Source organism: Octodon degus, unplaced genomic scaffold, assembly GCF_000260255.1.
Source record: "Octodon degus isolate 3935 unplaced genomic scaffold, OctDeg1.0 scaffold00017, whole genome shotgun sequence".
NCBI lineage: Eukaryota > Metazoa > Chordata > Mammalia > Rodentia > Octodontidae > Octodon > Octodon degus.
In genome coordinates this window covers 716886-734565 of record NW_004524593.1, presented here as the reverse complement: position 1 = coordinate 734565, position 17680 = coordinate 716886, and the positions used below count along the sequence as shown (strand labels likewise).

At 43.1% G+C, this 17680-nt stretch overlaps 1 protein-coding gene across 2 annotated transcripts in view; it reads right to left on the bottom strand.

Moving 5' to 3' along the window:
- Positions 1-5719: 5719 nt before the first annotated feature.
- Astn1 (astrotactin 1) overlaps positions 5720-17680 on the bottom strand; it is a 310603-nt gene continuing 298642 nt past the window's right edge. The window contains exons 22-23 of one of the 2 annotated variants that reach the window (XM_004626776.2): positions 13664-13847; positions 5720-8992 (exon numbers count right to left, since the gene is read on the bottom strand). In XM_004626776.2, coding sequence (XP_004626833.1) covers positions 8755-8992; positions 13664-13847 — 422 coding nt within the window. In that variant the 3' untranslated portion in view covers positions 5720-8754. The remainder of the gene's footprint in view (positions 8993-13663; positions 13848-17680) is intronic. The other variant, XM_023710344.1, reaches the window with a different exon arrangement.

Below are 17680 nucleotides of genomic sequence, written 5' to 3'. Positions count from 1 at the left end.
GCCAGCCACAGGACCAGGCATGGTGGCTCATGCCTGTAATCCCAGCTCTGGGGAGGCTGAGACAGGAGGATCACTATAAGTCTGAGCTGCATAGCAAGACCCTGTACCAAAATTAATCAATAACTAAAAAGACTTTTTAAAAATGAAGAAGAAAAAGAAAAGACATTTAAGAAAAGTTAAGTGCTATGCTGTGAAATTTGTCTTGTGATAATGGGACTAGGTCACCTCAGAAGTGAATTATTTGTTCTCATTCTACTTCTGTTATTAAAAAACAGAGATAACAAGAGGCCTGGGGAAAATGAATGATTCTCGAGTGTGGTTGGGTTCAAGTTCTGTTTTCTAAGATTTGAGTAGCATTTCCTAACTTAATAAAAGGCTATGTTAAAAAGGAGTAGAGCCTTGTGGGAGGGTGAGAAGACATCTTAGAATGATGCTGGCCCCTGGAGGGGGTTATGGGGAGGGACCCACCACAGAGAATTATTGGAGGCCAGAGAAAGGCCAAGCCAAAGAGAGAGTCAAAAAGATTCAGTGATGATACATCGATGACCAAGATCAGGACACCTGGCCTCAGTAAACAAGGGCCTCATTACATTGGTGGAATTTTCTTACCAGGAGCAAGATTTTTACAACTCTCTACAGAAGGTCTTTGTTCTGCCTAGAGTTGCAATTAATGGTGCTTCCCAAAGTGTACCTACCCTCTGTCCTGATCTCCAGTTGGTCAACTCCTAAATCAAATTTTCCTGATTATAACCCCAGGTGTTGATCAGAACTTGGCTGCAACACCATTTTAGGGATGAAAGCCCATAGACAAACCTCTTAGGGCTCCTTCCTTGACTCATTTGGCTGGGAGCTTTAGGTTTCTGTTTACAATAAATATTGCTTTCTACTTTCACCCTACAATAAACCCTTTTACTCGGTCTTCTTTTGACTCCCTTACCTTATAATTCTTTCTGGGCTGAGAAAAGAACCAGCCAGGTAGATGGTTATAAATACTATATGATTTACGTGCAGTTGATTTTTTTCTTAGTTTTGAATCCTATAGTATTCTATAGTAATAGTGTTCTATTCCTATTCTCTTCCTATAAATCACGGCAGTTTAATGTGTGACATGTATTCAGCTATCCACCATCTCTAATTCTTCTTTTCACTGATCATGATTCTTGCCCTTCTTTCCAGCCAGGTGCTGGTCTGTTGTCAGAATTGTTCTCAAGCCCATTTTGTAGGCAGCCACCATCACTTGATCAAAGTTAGCACTTGCCTGGAAACCAATTTCCTGACCCTGCAGTCACTCTTAGAGTTCATGGATATTTGTTTATAATTGGAATCAAAATATCATCTTCTAGATTGTCACTAAGACTTTAAAGAGTTACAAAATTCCGTGTGAGATAATACGCAATAATTTCTGTTTGAAGTATATGTTAGTTAACACTTAGCCAGGTAAAGACAACTCATTTTAGATAACTTAGTAGGGAAAGTTTAAATGCCAATTTCAAAGGATCTGGATGGTGAAAAAGGCATACAGGGACTGATACAAGACCCTAAGGATCAGAGATCTAGAAGCAGTGCCTGCTTTTGAGGGAACAAGGGACACATGTAAGAACCAGAAATCACGAAGAAGAAGCTAGAGACACTGTCTGTCTTCTTCTTGTCGTGCAATCTTCCATGAGTGTCTTAAACAGCCCAGTTAGTCTGTTGGAAAGAGCCTGGGAGGTGAAATTTACAAGTGTCTGCTTTATGTCGTGCAGACAGAACAAAGAAGGTCTAGAATGTCAGGGAATGGATCTGAGGATTAAGTACATGCCTTACTATATTATGTTTGTTGGTAATTAGGCAGGCAAGGTATGTATGCCTAATCTTGTTTTCATCCACAGGCACTTAAGTCCAGGGATACCACAAGAGTATGGTTTGAGGTAGTTTCCTTTCCAAGCGGATAGGTTAGAGAACACTCTGACTCACTGGAAAACAGTAGCCTCCGGGTCACTTGACATTTGGATCAGTGGGAACAAAGGAAGTTGCTCCTAGTTATTAGGCACAGAATTTGGATGAGGGTCTCCTGCTGGGGAAGGTAGTAAGGAATCAATTACACTAATTTGTACCCTATGTGAGCAGGCATATCGTAGACTCTAACAAAGACCAGTTTTGGTGAAGGAACAAAATGTCAAAACCTGTCCATCTCCGAGGAAATCAATCTAATTGCAGCATACATTGCAAAATCCTGAAACAAAGAGTTTTATTTTTTTCTCACTCTGACTAGGATAAACATGAACAAAATCCTTGATCCTCATGTGTATCAAGAGAAGTGGATAATTCATTCTATATAGTTAGGTTTCCTTTGAAATCAAGCAGCTAACTGGTTGATTCACTATGATATACAATTAGAGCCAATGGGATGAAGAGCATTGGGAAATGAGGTTACTGAATTCAAGGAGGGGCTGCATGCACCAAGCTATGTCTTCCTGCAGGCCTTTCTTGCTCAAAGTTTTATCCAAGTGTTAGAGAGAGACATGAAGAAAACACAAAACAAGCAAACAAGAGCCATTAAGGCACCACATAGAGCAAATTCAGTCAGGGCTAGACTCACAGCCCTGAGGCTCTGCACTACTGTCATATAATGGACAAAACCTTAAGCCCAGAACAAGCCCAGTAAACAAGAGGTGGCAATATGCTCAGATTGTGAGAACTGTCCATGTGTGTTAGTCACACTTTGGTCCCTGGGACAAAATCCTGAAGACCACAACTTAAAGGAGGAAACATTTATTTTCCCTCCTGGTTTTAGCCCAACATCACCTGGCCCCAAGGCAGAGATGTCATGGCAGTCAGGAGGCAGAGAAAGACAGAGAGAGAGAGAGACTGACAGAGAGAGACACAGAGAGACAGAAAGAGACAGAGAGACACACAGAGAGACAGAGATAGAAACACAGAGAGAGACAGAGAGAAACAGAGGCAGAGAGAGAGACAGAGAGAGAGACAGAGATAGAAACACAGAGAGAGACAGAGAGAAACAGAGGCAGAGAGAGAGACAGAGAGAGAGACAGAGATAGAAACACAGAGAGAGACAGAGAGAGAAACAGAGGCAGAGAGAGAGATAGAGAGAGACAAAGATAGAGAGAGACAGAGACAGAGACAGAGACAGAGAGACAGAGAAAGGAGAGGATGGGGATAAGAACACCTTCTCGCAGTCACGCTCCCAAGGACCTGCTGCCAACAGGTCCCGCCTACTAAGTACATTCCGCTATGATCTCAGCAATGCCTGAAACACTGATGAGCATAGAGCCCTCAAGATCCAGTCACCTTCAATGATTACCTTTTCATAATGGCAGCGGTGGATTCGCATCAGGCCACCGATATCCTCTCTTCTCGCTTAACGAAGGGTAACTAAGCACAGCTTTATAAAAAAAACCTCACGGGAATGAAGATTTCTTTCTAGGCAACTAAGAAGCTAGGTGGGAGCATGGTGACATCTAGAGTGAAAGTAAAGCTGGTCCAAGGTGTCCTGCAAGCTGTAAAATGCAGTTTAATCAGAGTGGCATTTTTATTTTGTTCAAATGATTTTAATTATTGGAATACATAATTTTTTTACAATGTGCAAATAAAAAATTTTAAAACATGAAGAAAATGAACTTGTTAATGATGGGGGCAGTATAGTGCAAAGATTAGAGTCAGAAAAGCCTGTGGGGCCAGGGAGGAGATAGCTCAGCCATCCAAGCACCTGCCTGGCAAACACAAGGACCCAAGATTGATCCCTGGTACCACATCCCGTGCCAGTCCTGGAACTGGAGGTGGGGCACACATCTGTAATCCTAGTGCTGGTGAGGATTACTACATGTCCAAGCTGCATAGTGAGACCTTATTCATTTTAAATAAATAAATACATATATACATAAAATATTTTTAAGGACAAGAAAAGAAAAGCCTTTGGTCAAAATTTCTGCATTTCCCAGTATCTCTGAACTCAGGTAAATAATTCAAAGGCTGTGAAATACTGTGTGCTCTGGCTTAAGAGCTCTCATTTCAGAACTGCAAAGAAGTTTAAGGAATATCATAACTTTAAAGTGCTCACCACAGTGCCTTGGCATGTATTATCCAAAGAATATGCACATTTGTGTCTATGAAGTTCCAAATGCAAAAGGAAAGAAAATAAAGTAATTGGCAAGAACTCTTCCCTTCCACTGTTTCTTCCTTTTCCTCAGTTGGTTTCTTCTATCTCTTCATTTCTCTAACTCTGGAATGATGTTCCTTCTCTTCCAAGGTTTCAAGTTTACCCTCTCATAAGTGTTCAGATGCAGTATTCTACCCTTTCTTTTTACTCTCCTCTAATGGATCAAAACCTTGCCTAATTAGTGAGAGAGACATTCTGCACCTCTTGCTTCTTGTCATGGTGAATTCATGCTCAGGGAAGACAGATGCTCCATCACTGGTTGCATGCAGTAGACTCTGTTGGCCTTAATCAGATTTTACTTAGCAGATTCCATTGATGATTTGAAAATAATCATTTTATTTTACTGAATAATTCTGTGGCTCAAGAATTCAGGAGAGGCTTGGCAAAGCAATTATTTTCTTCCTCAGGATATTGATAGAAGCTACTTGGGTGTTATGCCATTGGTAGAGGGATCAGTATTGAGGGCTGAAGTACTTTTATTTGTATTACTTGTGCTTGATAAGGTTGCCCCCCCCTTAAGCCTGAGTGTTTAGAGGTGGCCTGTCCATTCTCAAGGGCTCAGCTTTGCGGGCTCAGAATTCTTGTGATGGCTCTGAGCTCCCAAAAAAAGAATTTTCAAGGAAGCAGAGGCTGCAAAGCCTTTTGTGACTCTGGCTTAGAAGTCATGTAATATCATTTCCATCATCATCTGTGGGTCATAAACCTGCCCATATTTAAGGGTCTAGGCAGTAGAATGCAGTTGTAGAGGGAGAGGTATTTAAGAATGGTCTGCCTTAAACCTGTCACAGCCTTCATCCTCTTTGATCATTTCTGCTTGAGCAAGGACTAGGAATTTGATCATTTTTCAGAGGGGCACATTAAGTCCATGGATTTAACATCTTATTATTGAAGAACTGAAAAGGAATCACACATTTTGGTAGCAACCAAGATAGCATCTAATGTTACACTGAACAGAGGAAGAAGGAGATGAAATGTCATGGCCTACCACCTTGGGGCATTTCATAATACTCAGCTTATAGCCAAAGAGTCTACAGAATGCAAGATAAGAATAAGTCTGGGAGGGCCTGATGCAGTGTTCACCTTAGAAATCCAAAGTTTAAATTCTAGCAACTTCATAGCATCCTGTATGTCTTTGTCTTCATTGGCCTTGCTCTTACAATGAGATGATCCATGTGTTTCCCTATCCATAAAACACTGTGCTCTGATAGAAATTAGGCTTGTATTCACCACGTCATACATAGTGTCTGGAATATGACAGATATGTAATAAGTACATTTTATTGGAGAATGTTGTGGAGAAAATATGAGACCTACCACCACATCACAATAAGTTTATGACCAACTATAAAAAATTGACCCTTTTTATAGGATAATTTCTATATCTATATATTCTGGATACACAGCATAACATTTAAAATCTTCACAATTCCCCAGCAAGTCCAGCCAGATCACTCAGATTATAAAAAATGTAAGATAACATGAATGCACTCAACATTTACTAAGAGCTTTGTTTATTATTTAGTTGATTACATCATTTTTATAATCATACAATAATTCTCTCTTAAACAACACTGTTATACTTGAAGATGGTCACATTATATTCCTCCTTCCTTCTACAGTGGTAAAGTGTTTCTTTTCACACTTAGTCTTCAACAGAACATCTGAATATCAAGAAGTTCAGTCAACTAAAAGTAATGAACAGATCCAAATCCATGGAACATGATTGCACACTCATTAAAGGTCTATTACAGTGGTTCAGGTACATTCAAGAGGAAAGAGCAGAGGTCTCAAAAGGACACTAGAGCACAGCATGTGTTGGTGAATGGAAGTGATTCCCTTAAGACCTGTTTGGCAGTTTTAAAACTTGAGGTTTAATACTGGTTTAATGCCATCACCCTTTCTAACAGGATGTCTTCCTCTAGGTAAGAACTGAGCAATGTTGGCAGAGTGTTATGAAAGTGTCCTCCAAGGGGGAAAACAAATCTTCCAGGCAGTTGTACAACCATCCTTAGACTAGCCCTACCCCATTCATGCTGGTCTTCTTCACTTGAGCATGGCTGGACCCAGCAATAAGATGACCTCAGGTAGTGAGGAGAACACCAAGGGATGTAGAAGAAAGAAGAAGGAGGAAGCATAGAGAAGCCAGCCAGAAAAGAGGAAGGTCCCACAGAAAGCAGAGGAAAGCACAAAGGTGAAGTGGACCAAGGAGCAAGAAGGACTCAGAAGCATCTGGAACAATGCGAGAGTGGGATAGTGTGCTAAAATAAAAACAAAGCTGAGGTAACAGAGGGGTGGCCCTTATCACACTCCATGCCCCCTCCCTGGCCTATCAGCTCCTATCTCTCCACAGCTGGGGCAAGAAGGCAGTGGCGTCTCACCATCCTCCCACTCAAAGTCAAGATGTGGTTTTGGGCATAGACTTGGCTAAAAATGGCAGAATGGTAGCAGCAAGGAGGTGATGCTCCAGGCCTGCTCCACTGGCCTACCACACCCTCTCCCCTAGGAGGATGAAAATCTGGCCCCATGAGGCATGTAAGCCGAGGCCCCTGCGCTGATTGCAAGTAGGATTGCCTAGTTTTGCTGGCCTCCAGTGAAGATGGAGGGGACTCTCTGGGCAGGTATAATAGAAAGAAACAAAATCAATCTTTCAGTCTTTTTCTGGAAAGCAGCAGAGAGGGCAAGAGAGCAGCAACATGGCTTTCAGCCACATGCCAGGCTTCATCCTCAGTCTGTGGTGGATAAGGCCACACGGTGCGGAGCTGCTGGTACCAAGGGCACCCTTGTTCCAGGTCTAAAGGTGCAGCTTGGATCCTCCTGCCTCTACTACACCAGGCATTGGGGCATCTAGGCTCAGGTAGTGGGGAAGAGCAAAGCTGTTGGGGCGGGGCCTTTGTGGAGCCCAGAGCTGTGCTAGCCACACACTGAAGCTGTGCTGAGAACAGTGCAGAGGATCGCAGGTTGGCCCTGGAGTCCAGCAGGCTAAGCTCCTGCTGTAGCTGGAAGAGACAGAACAGAAAGGATCTGGGGAAGCTGAGTGCTCCCCCGGCCCAATTTCCTTATGACTGAAATGTGGACAAGAGTAGCACTTTGCTCAGGGAATTGTGAGAAGTCAGCAATACTGTGTTTGAAGTGCTTCCAGCAGTGCCTGACACCCAGAAAACACTCAACAAATGTTATCTGCCACTATTCTGCTCAGAAAGCATCAATAAGGCCCAGTGACTGCCTTCTAGGTTCTGCACTTCTTCCCTAACCTTTGTTATACGTTTCCACGGGGGGAGTCCGGGTCAAAGCCAGGGTGGTTGATAGCAATTTGGGGACAGCTAAGGCCATCACTGGGTGACATGGCCCTGGAAGGCTGTGACTGCCTGGGAAGTGGGTCACCAGACAATGCCCGGGCAGTAGGCACAGTGGTGCCCTTGTCTTTCAGTGCAGTCAGTGAGTGCTTTGTTTCCACAGAGCCCTGCTACTCTTAGCAATCAGATGGGTGGTAACAGAGGGGTGACAATCACAGACTCCTCCTGCTTGGGATCATTAGAAAAATAACTGGCCAAAATAGGGATACAACAAGCAATTTGGCAAGTGGTGGAATGGGTAGAACTGTGTATTTTGTTGTTTGCTTTTTTGTTTGTTTGTTTGAGATGGATGATAGTTGTAGTTCTCAGAATCACTAACATGATACATGGACTTCTGGCCCAGACCAAACATCAGGCAAACCTTATTTATTTATGGTAAGAGGCACAGGGGTTACAAAAAAAAATTCAGGACCTTGGATGTTCAAAGGAGGCATGTGGGTTTTTTTAAAAACAATAAATTTATTTCCCAGAATGTGGGCTGCTAACTAGTTTCCCAGGCAAACTTCTCTAAAGGTAGATTTGAGTGGTGGCAGCTTGTTGCCCCTCAAAGTTCTTTCTGGTCAGAAGAGAGGGCAGAGATCTGCTGGGGGGGATTTAGTTCTGGTCCTTCTTGAATATGGGGGAGGACCTAAAACCCCAGGAGGCCTGATGGGCCTGTAACGGAAGCTAGGTTTACCTTTGAGGTGTGGAGCTAGGCAGAGGAAGGCCTAGGAAAAACCCAGAGGCTCTGACAGGTGCCCGTCCCCCAATTTTCTCAGTGTCTTTCCCTGGAGCAGGGCTTAAGGTCTCAGAGTGAGATGTCTCCTAAGGAGTACCTGAAGTTGGGACATGAGGAAGGTCTAGCTTTCTGGCTTCACTTGTGCCCAGGTGCAAAGAACCCAGAAATGCAGTGAGCACAGGTACCTCAACTTGATAGACCCTTCATGGAATGCACGATACTCTTGAGCATTTTGATGACCCTCTTGGGGCAAGAAAGTGAATGAAACAAATCAACACCAAAACAAATCCCAAAGTAATCCTGTAAGGAACAATGGTGCTGCATGAAGCTGCTGGATGGCAGGCGGACCAATCATGCAGATGAAGAACGTCAAACGGAAGAAGTTCCGCAGGGAGCGGGAGTCACTGTCCCTGCTGTTGATGTAGCCTCTGGAGCTTTTCACGGTGCATTAAAAAATGTTAAAAATCAACAAACCAACTTCTGTCTCCTGCTTTATTGGGGCAGCCCCTTTCTGGCCTCTTGGTGCTAGACGTCTTTGCTGTCGCCATAGTCGTTGTAGGGGATGCTTAGGCTCTGCTCCTCACACGTCTTCCTGAGGTCCCGGCTGAGCTCTGACCAGTCCAGCCCATAGGGCTTGATCTCGCTGTAGCGGCAGCCCAAGTACTTGACAGCACTGCGACGCAAGCTTATCTTGGGTTCCTGGAGGAGTCCATCGCACCAACTGCTGAGCTCTCCAAGCTGTGAAAGGATGAGGCCAGCTTTCCTAGGACCATACATAAAGAATACTTCCATTAGAAAGAAGGGAAAGCCAGGAAGGACAAATAGCCACCATGAGGGCGAGACTTAAAACTTGGAGAACCTCATTGTTTGGTCGATCTTTCTAACTCTGACTCTCCAAACAGCAGAGCTCCATAAATATCTGCCCAGTAAATGAATGAGTGAGTGAGTAAATTAATGAGTGGGATGGTTGTGCAAAGTGGGACAGGTACCCACAAGAAACAGAGAAAAAAAATACAATAATGACAAATACTGGGCCAGGGAGATGGTTCAGTAGAAGTGTTTCCCTGGCAAGTGCAAGGGCCTGAGTTCAGTCCCCAGATACACACACACACACACAAACAAAAAAAAAAAAAAAAAAAATTAGGGTCAGCCAAATAGCTCAGCAGATTAAGGTGCCTGCAAGCAGGCACAGGGTCTACGGGTTCAATCCCCAGGCCTGCTGTGCAGGCCCCACCCCTGGGGTGCTCTGAGATGACAGTTGAGACTGGGTATGGTGGTGCATGCCTATAATCCCAGCTCTTGGGAGGCTGTAAACAGGCAGATCACTATGAGTCTGACCTAGTAAGTGAGACCTTGAGCACCCTGTAGACTCTTCCCTAAAAAATACCAAAGAGAGAGAGAGAGAGAGAGAGAGAGAGAGAGAGAGAGAGAGAGAGAAATACATAGCTAATATTTTCATAGGAATATAAACCTTTTATAATCACAGAATAGAATCAATGGTTATGAAAGACAAAGCAAACCCATCTTTCTGCATTCAGAAATTTGTCAGTAGATGACCAGTAAGGTGCATGGCTGAATGCTTCCCCGCTCAAAGCTACCTTTGAGTTGGTAGAAGCAGCCAGTACTTTATACCAAAGAGGCTATCAGATGTGTCCAATTAGCCCAGTAGTGAGGTAATTATATCATAATAAGGGGAGGCCAATAGTGCCCTCAGTTCACATGGACTCGGGGCAGTTTGGGGGTGAAGCAGATGCCCAGTTGTACAGATTATTTCATTGTTTCCAGAAGGGCTCATGAACTCTCCCCTCCTCTTCCTAGGAAAGTTAAGAGGTCACTTCCATGGCCACTAAGCCCTAGTCAAAAGAGAGGGAAATGACCACAGGAGAAGATGCCGGGCACTGCATATCAGGGGGGAAGCGAGGGGGCCCCACGTTCACTTGCAGTGGGAAGGAGTGATCCTCTTGGGCCAAAAGGCCACAGTGTGGGTCTGTGGCATGCACTCTGTATCCTGTTCTTCCTGGAGCTTGCTTGTTGTGCTGGACACAAAAGCCACCTGACATCTGGTTTTCAGACCTCATTGGCTTTTTGACTCTGTGTATTTAGGGTACGTAAAGAGAAATTTCCTCATTCTGTTATTTTTTCTTTACTTTTTGAGGACCTAAGTAACCAGATACGGAGAAAAGATTTTCTTATTTGAACAATCTCACTGGAGGCTGAAAATTGCTGTTCTGCAAGCCCAAAGCAGAAAACTCTTGCAGTATTTTAGTTCACTCTTTCTTTCTTTCTTTCTTTCTTTTTTTCTTTCTTTCTTTCTTTCTTTCTTTCTTTCTTTCTTTCTTTCTTTTTCTTTTCTTTCTCTTTTTTTCCTTCCTTCCTTCCTTCCTTCCTTCCTTCCTTCCTTCCTTCCTTCCTTCCTTTTCTTTTTTTGTACTGGGACACAAACTCAGAGCTTTGTGCATTCTAAGAATGTGACCCACCACTGAGCCACACTCCCAGCCCTTGTACAAGAGTTTTAGATGTCCAGATAGGGTCTCGCTAAGTTTTCCAGGCTGGCCTCAAACTTGCCATTCTCCTCCTCACATTACCAAGTATCTCTGACCACAAGGGTGCACCACTGCATCCAGCCTCTTCTCTAGTTCTCACAATTCTTCCAGAAACTGGAAGCTTTCCATACCCATTTATAATGAACTTTCAAAGAATAAGCACTACATTCATTTCATTCTTCCTCTCTGTCTTGACAGTAAATATAACTAAGCAGTGATTTCACTGAGTTTCACAAAGGGCATGCTGAAAGGAAGGCAGAGATGGTGCTGGAGGAAAGCGGGGAGCTCCAGCAGCGAAGGCAAGAGACTCAGAGTAGTGTGAAGTCATCGAAAGGAAAGCCATGTTCTTCAGACATCAATGGTGGGTCAGAAAATCAAACAACACTCTGCCTGCCGACTAAATAGCATCTTAGTCAGATGATCTGTGTTCCCTGTCAGCTTCTGCAGTTGGCCAAGCAGGTTTTCCACAGGTCATCATCAGCCAGCACCGTGGTGCCACTTCCTCTTACGCTAGCCTACCATATGTCACTCTTCGCTGTCAAATTTTTAGGAGGTGAAGGGAAGGCAAGTGAAGGAAGTGTGAGGGAAGCACGGGCAGCCTCTTTCAGAAATGGATAAAGAAACACATCTTGGCCACCCACTCTAAAGAATGAATTTAATTAGCCCATGGAGTCTCTGTTGCAGCCTTCATTGCTTGCTTTTTGTTTTTAAAACCATAATTAGTTTGAGTCTGCTCTTGACCATCGCAGAGCCTGGGGCCTTCTTGCTCAGTGACAGTGCAAGCCATGTTGTTCTCAAAGCATTTGCAGCCTTAACTCCATCTGCAGGCCCTTGAGACTTTTAATGGAAGGGATCCTGCAGAACTGAGGGAATCCATCCTGCTCCGCTTGCTCACCAGCAGAAGTACGCATGTACCCACAGCCCTATTATTATTATTATTATTATTCAGTCTCACAACTAACCCCAAAGTAGGTTGCTATAGCTGAAGGCTGGAGACTTTCTTTTCCTGTGGTTCTCCCTTATTATTATTATTATTATTCAGTCTCACAACTAACCCCAAAGTAGGTTGCTATAGCTGAAGGCTGGAGACTTTCTTTTCCTGTGGTTCTCCCTGAGATCCATGACAGTAAAAAACCAAACTTTATTTTCCATGGGCTAATGAAGCTGCACAATGTTTTCAATACATATCTGTGAAAGGCCAGGATTACACATGAAAGAGCCCCCTGGGAGGAGAGACTACAGTCAGCAGCCGAATTTACTTTATGGGGAGATTCACATTTCTTCCCCTGCTGCTCACTTTCTTCATTAACCAATTTTCTTTCTAAGTCTTGAGTCACAAAAGAGAAATTTTAAAAAGTCTCCAAAATGCCCTTAGAAATCAAGATGAAAATGCGAGGTTAGTGCTATTCAAATTATGGCATTTATGCCCCTAACAAAGAACTATGTATGCGCACTCAATAAATGTCAGAAGAAAAGAGAAAAAAAGAGGAAAAGGGGGAACATGGATCAGAGAAAAGGGAGCAGGGGGAGGACAGAGAGCTGGAGAGGGTCCTGGTACTGGGCATGAGCAATTATATCAAAAGCAGAGGTAAGGAAGGGTGCGCAGAGGCTATTTCCCCACCCAAGTCTCCTTCCTCGCCCAAGCCTTACTTTTTACCAAACCTAACACAAAACATTAAACATCCCTTCCATATTTCTTGTTAGCCATAGCAGTGGCCTTGTTTGCCCAAAGACCACAATGCTTTACAGATATGAGGAGCCGACTTATAGACTTTAGAAAGAGCTTGACTGGCCTTAAGTGTGAAACCATTTCATTTTAGTAAGAGCTTCCTAAATTTGTTCCTTCCTTTAAGTGTAAGAAAATACAGAGGGAAATGGCCCCAAAAATGGTCTTCTAGGAAAATCTATAATGGACAGGTCATGACAGGCTCCTTAAGTCAGATGCATGGAATGGCTTTGGGGTGCTACTTTAGCTCAGCCCTGTTGACGGGAGAGCAAGAGTTTTTCTTTTCTAAGTAGAGGATTCTACAACTGATTTTCTCACTTTCCCTTAATTTCTTTTTCTCCACTACCTCTTTGCTTCTTTTCTCTCTCTTTCCCTTCCCACCTTTTTAATTTCCTTTATTTCTCGCTTTGTCTTGATCTCACGGGGTTTTTTTTCCACTTTTATTTTTCTTCACAAGTTTCTAAGTAATTTGAGGGCACCCAAATTTCCCATATGCCTTTTATATTGTCTTTATCTATAATTGTTTATATTTCTCAGAGTAGTGTGTTTTTTATAGGTAGTGATATACAGTCATGATATATACAGCAAATAAAGGTGATCACTTTACACACCCTTCTCATCTCATCTCCACAGACATCTCTCTGCACTGTGCAACCAGAGTCCAATAGGCATCGAGTGTTAACTGTGGCAGCCCCAAGCCCAGGGTAAGCACTACACCATTACAGTTTGGGCCAACAGAGAAATCAAAGACGGTCTTCAGCTAATTTCACATCGCCTTTCAAGAGATTGTGGAATTTAATAGATCTCTGTAGTGAAAATAGCATGCACGACATTCAAGTGCAATAAACTCTAGGGGACAGAACCTCTTTAATAACATTTCTGATTTCCTTTCACAGCCCTGAGTTTTAAGCATTTGGAATTCTGTGTCAACAGGATAAAGAGGGAGGAGATAGAGCAGATCAGGAGCAAAGATATTTTTAGGGTTCCTGAAATGCATTCATGACTTGACTGCTTAAAGAGGACTTATCCATAACAACTGTGCCATCTAAAAGCAGAGAACTTATTTCTCTAAGGACCCAAGCCCGCCCAGGAAATTTGTGCGGCTTCATAGAAGTAGTCACACAGTGCAAGTGATCAGAGTCTTTAAAGGAAACGACTTCATTACCTGGGGCCTAGTTCATCCTCACACCGCCAGGTGAATTCTCCAAAGCTCTCATAGTGCTGGTTGTAGTGGTACAGGACGCGATGTAAGGTGGGGGAGCCCAGATCCAGAAGGGTGTTGTAGGCCGTCTGTTGTTCCTTTCCACTGGTGTAGCCATTGAAAAGATTGTAAATTTTGTCTGCTATTTCTGAGGAGGGAAAAAAAGCCAGATATAATCACACATGGCCCAAGAGTGGTTTTGAGAAATTAGGTGATTTCAACGCTGTGCAAACATTCTAGAGCATATATGATGATTAGGATGGGGTTTCCGCTTGGCTAGGTTTGGAGTTGCCTTGGAGACTAGTGGAGCACACACTTATAGGTGTGTTTGCGTGCGTCATGGAGGGCTGGCCTTGTGGTGTCCATCTGGTCCCCACCCCTTCCTCCCTGTCCCTCTTCTTGTCTGCTGCCTGGACGTCATGAACTAAGAAGCTTTGCTCCACTGCAACCTTTTGGATGTTTGTGCCTTGGAGCCAGCTGACTGAGGACTGGAACAGTAAGACAAACAACTATACATCTCCTCCTAGAAGTCGTGGGAAAGCTGACTGATTCGCTGATTGACACTACTTACCCAAACTCAGATGGTACAACTTGCCACAGAACAAGCATGTGTGATAACTATCTGGTATAGCCTGCTCCTCCCAAGGCCATGAAATCTCTGTGACCTCACAAACAACACAAGACTAAATGAGGTACAAGAAAAATGATGTCATCAAGAGCCATGGTCAATATAAGATATGTGAGGCTGTTAGGGGCATAGTACAGCATGCTGTTTTATAGCAAATTTTTTACGAGTAGAAGTACTCTCCAACATAATGCCAAAAGAATAGAACAGTAAATGTGCAGGCCAGTGACATACTCATTTGTTATGAGCAAGTATTATGTACTGTTCATCACAGCAGGTCCTACATTTTTATGTGAATGGCCATGAGGTTTGTTTGTATCAGCATCTCTACAAACACAAGAATGTAGTCCACTGTGATGCTATGACAGCCATAGTGACACCATACAACAGGCATTTTCCCATTTCGTTATAGTCTTATGGGGGTCATGTATGTGGTCTTCTGGTAAGAATGTGTTGCTACTATGTGATTCTAAATGAGATTTCATATATGTGACACCTGAATCCACACTACATGTCCATGGGCACCTTTACATGTCTGGATATACAGAGATGCAGGTATGAGGTGTCATCAAAAGAAACAGTGAATGTTTAATTGTTTTTCTTTTTTCTATTTGGTGCAGGATCTCCCTACACAGCTCTGACTCATAGTGATCCTCCTGTTTTCAGCCTTCCCAGTGCTAGGATTACAGGCCCGCCACCACCATGTCTGGACTCACTGACTGACTCAGTGCACCCCGGGGGTGGGGCCGGCATAGTATGTGGGACGGGGGATCAAACCCTGGTCCCTGCACTTGCCAAAGCAGGTGCTGAATCTGCTGAGCTATCTCACTGGCCAAAATGTCCAAATCTTTAAATTTTTTAAAAAATATTACAGTAAAATACAGTGTAATTAATTCCCATCAAAATACTCCTCTCACTTTAGATATGCTTTTCCCATTGTTCTTAGCACTTTCTGAAGCAATTCTGGAAGTTCTCTTTCATGAGTATCTTTACAAAGTATGGATAAAAATATCAAGATCCATATGTCTTTTACTGTAATAAATTTTTAATTTAATAATTCCCCACATTTTCTAATCATGCCATGTATGTATGTATGCATTACTGTTTTACAAATACTAAACCTAAAATTTGGAGAAAATATTTTGTATTATTCTCTTTACTTCTTGTCTATGACACTTCATGTTTTGCCTGTATGAAATAGAAATCTTTGACTAAGACACCTCTATGGTCAATTTTAGTTAAAATACTTTTTGTGCTTACTCAAGTTTCTTAAAAATTTGTAACTCAATGCAGAAGTTCATAGATTCATCCTCAACTGGTGAGTATAGTTCTAGAGAGGCAAGAGTAAGGATAAAAGAAAATAAAACAACAAACCAGGGAAATGAAATTGTTAGCTTTTTTGGCACGGTAAAGAGACAGGAAAATAAAAGAGGCCTTTATTGCGGGCATGGGAAAGACCACAAGAAAGGAGAAATGTGGAGCTCCTGAGGGCCTGGCCAGGGTAACAAAGGCTATATAGGGCCAGGATGGAGGTAGGGTTTAGGGGGCAGCCTGTATGATGTGGTGGATAATGATTGGTCAGGGGTGGGAATAAGGAAACAGGATACTGCCAAAAGGAAGTAGGAAGTTGCAATTTGATCAGGGAGGAGGAAGGTGGAGCATAGCACACTGCCTCCAGTAGCCCATGCTGTATTGGTTCACTGCCATGATGACTTAGCAGAATTTTTTATTAAGGGGAAGAAAACCCATCAGAAATAAATATAAGAAAGTGCATCAAGGAGCTAGCCACATCTCCCTTATAAGATGGTAGTTTACATTTTGCTGGAGAGGACATCCAAAGCATGAAAGAAAGACTTTGTCTCCAACTCCCATCAAAGGTTGGCTCAAGTTTGCTCCTCTGAGGCATTAACACCCTCACATTTTTCAGTTGCATATTTCTTGTTTTCATATTCCTTAGTAGTTGTGCAAAATCAATAGGCACCCCACCAGCAGGTGGCACCATTAGAGTGGGGGCTAAGTGTGGTGCTGTCAGCCGTGCTTGGGGGCGCTGTGAAGCACCTGGATCCCTGATGACTACGGAAGCTAGGACCTCCTGGGCTGGATGGAACCACAGGTGCAGAGGTGTGTGGTGACAAGGAACCCAGTTTGACACACTGTGTCTCCAAATAATTAACTTTTCTTTTTAATTAATGTCTCTGATATTTCTGCTTAAGTGGCTTATATTGCAAAGACTGAACTTGGCGAAGGTACAGAGCGGCAATAAATTTGTATAGCTTTGCATTTTCTCTTCTGTTGCTCTAAGCATCAGTAACCATTTTCTCTTTCAAACTGTTAGAGAGGAGACATGGTAGCACATTCTTCCTAAGCAGCTAGGTGCTAAGATCTGGTGAAAGTGCTTTGTCTTGAATCTGGTGTTATTTCTGAGGATAAATAAAACTAAATTCACAGGTATCAGAACCAGAACTTTGCCCACCTGACTCTGTTAACTTAAAAACATAGCAACCAAATTCTTTGTCACAGTTCCAAGTGAGTTCAGAACAGCTGGGAATGACAGATGCATCCAGGAGTTCTGTGGGTTGAAATGAATGAAACCTCTACCCCTAACCTGGTCTACCCCACAAAGTGAAACCTCTGACATCCCCAGTTATTTATTAAAGGCTAATAACTGCCAAGAACTTTACATATGTAAATTCTAATCTTCACACCACCACTGGATATGGATGTAAATGTCCCTGCTGTATAAATGAGGAGATTCAGAAAGAGGCAAGTTGTCCACAGCCAGACGCCCTGAATGATCCTGACTTTGGCTGATCTCAGAAGCTAAGTGGGCTCAGGCCTAGTTAGTACTTAGATGGCCAAGTTACCTGCCAATGTCATATAGCTAATTTAGACTGGAGTCAAGGGTCCCCACTATATCTATCTGCCACTGCTATTTTTCACCATTTCCCCATAGTTGGTGGTATATAACTCAACTTAAGGTATAGGCAGCAGAGACTTGTGGAGTTGAAAATTTGGGTTACTTTCTCTAATAGAGCACATTACTCTGATTAGAGTAATGTGTACCAAGGAAGTGGGAACCCCAGAAGGCATGCAAAGAATTTGTCATTTCTGGAGTTGAGATAAAAGAAGCAAAGGAACTACTCTAAGAGCTCTGCTGCATCCGATGGGATACAGGGACTGTTCACTGGAAATCACCAGGGGAAGAACAACGTTGATCAGACTGCAGCATAGATGGGAAGTTTGAGCTTCCTTATGATTTCTGCCCTGAAGGCATTGTGTTACTTCTTACCATGGGAGACAGTGGCCTTGGTTGTGACACTCTGCTCAGGAACAGCAAAGATGAAGAAGGTGATTCC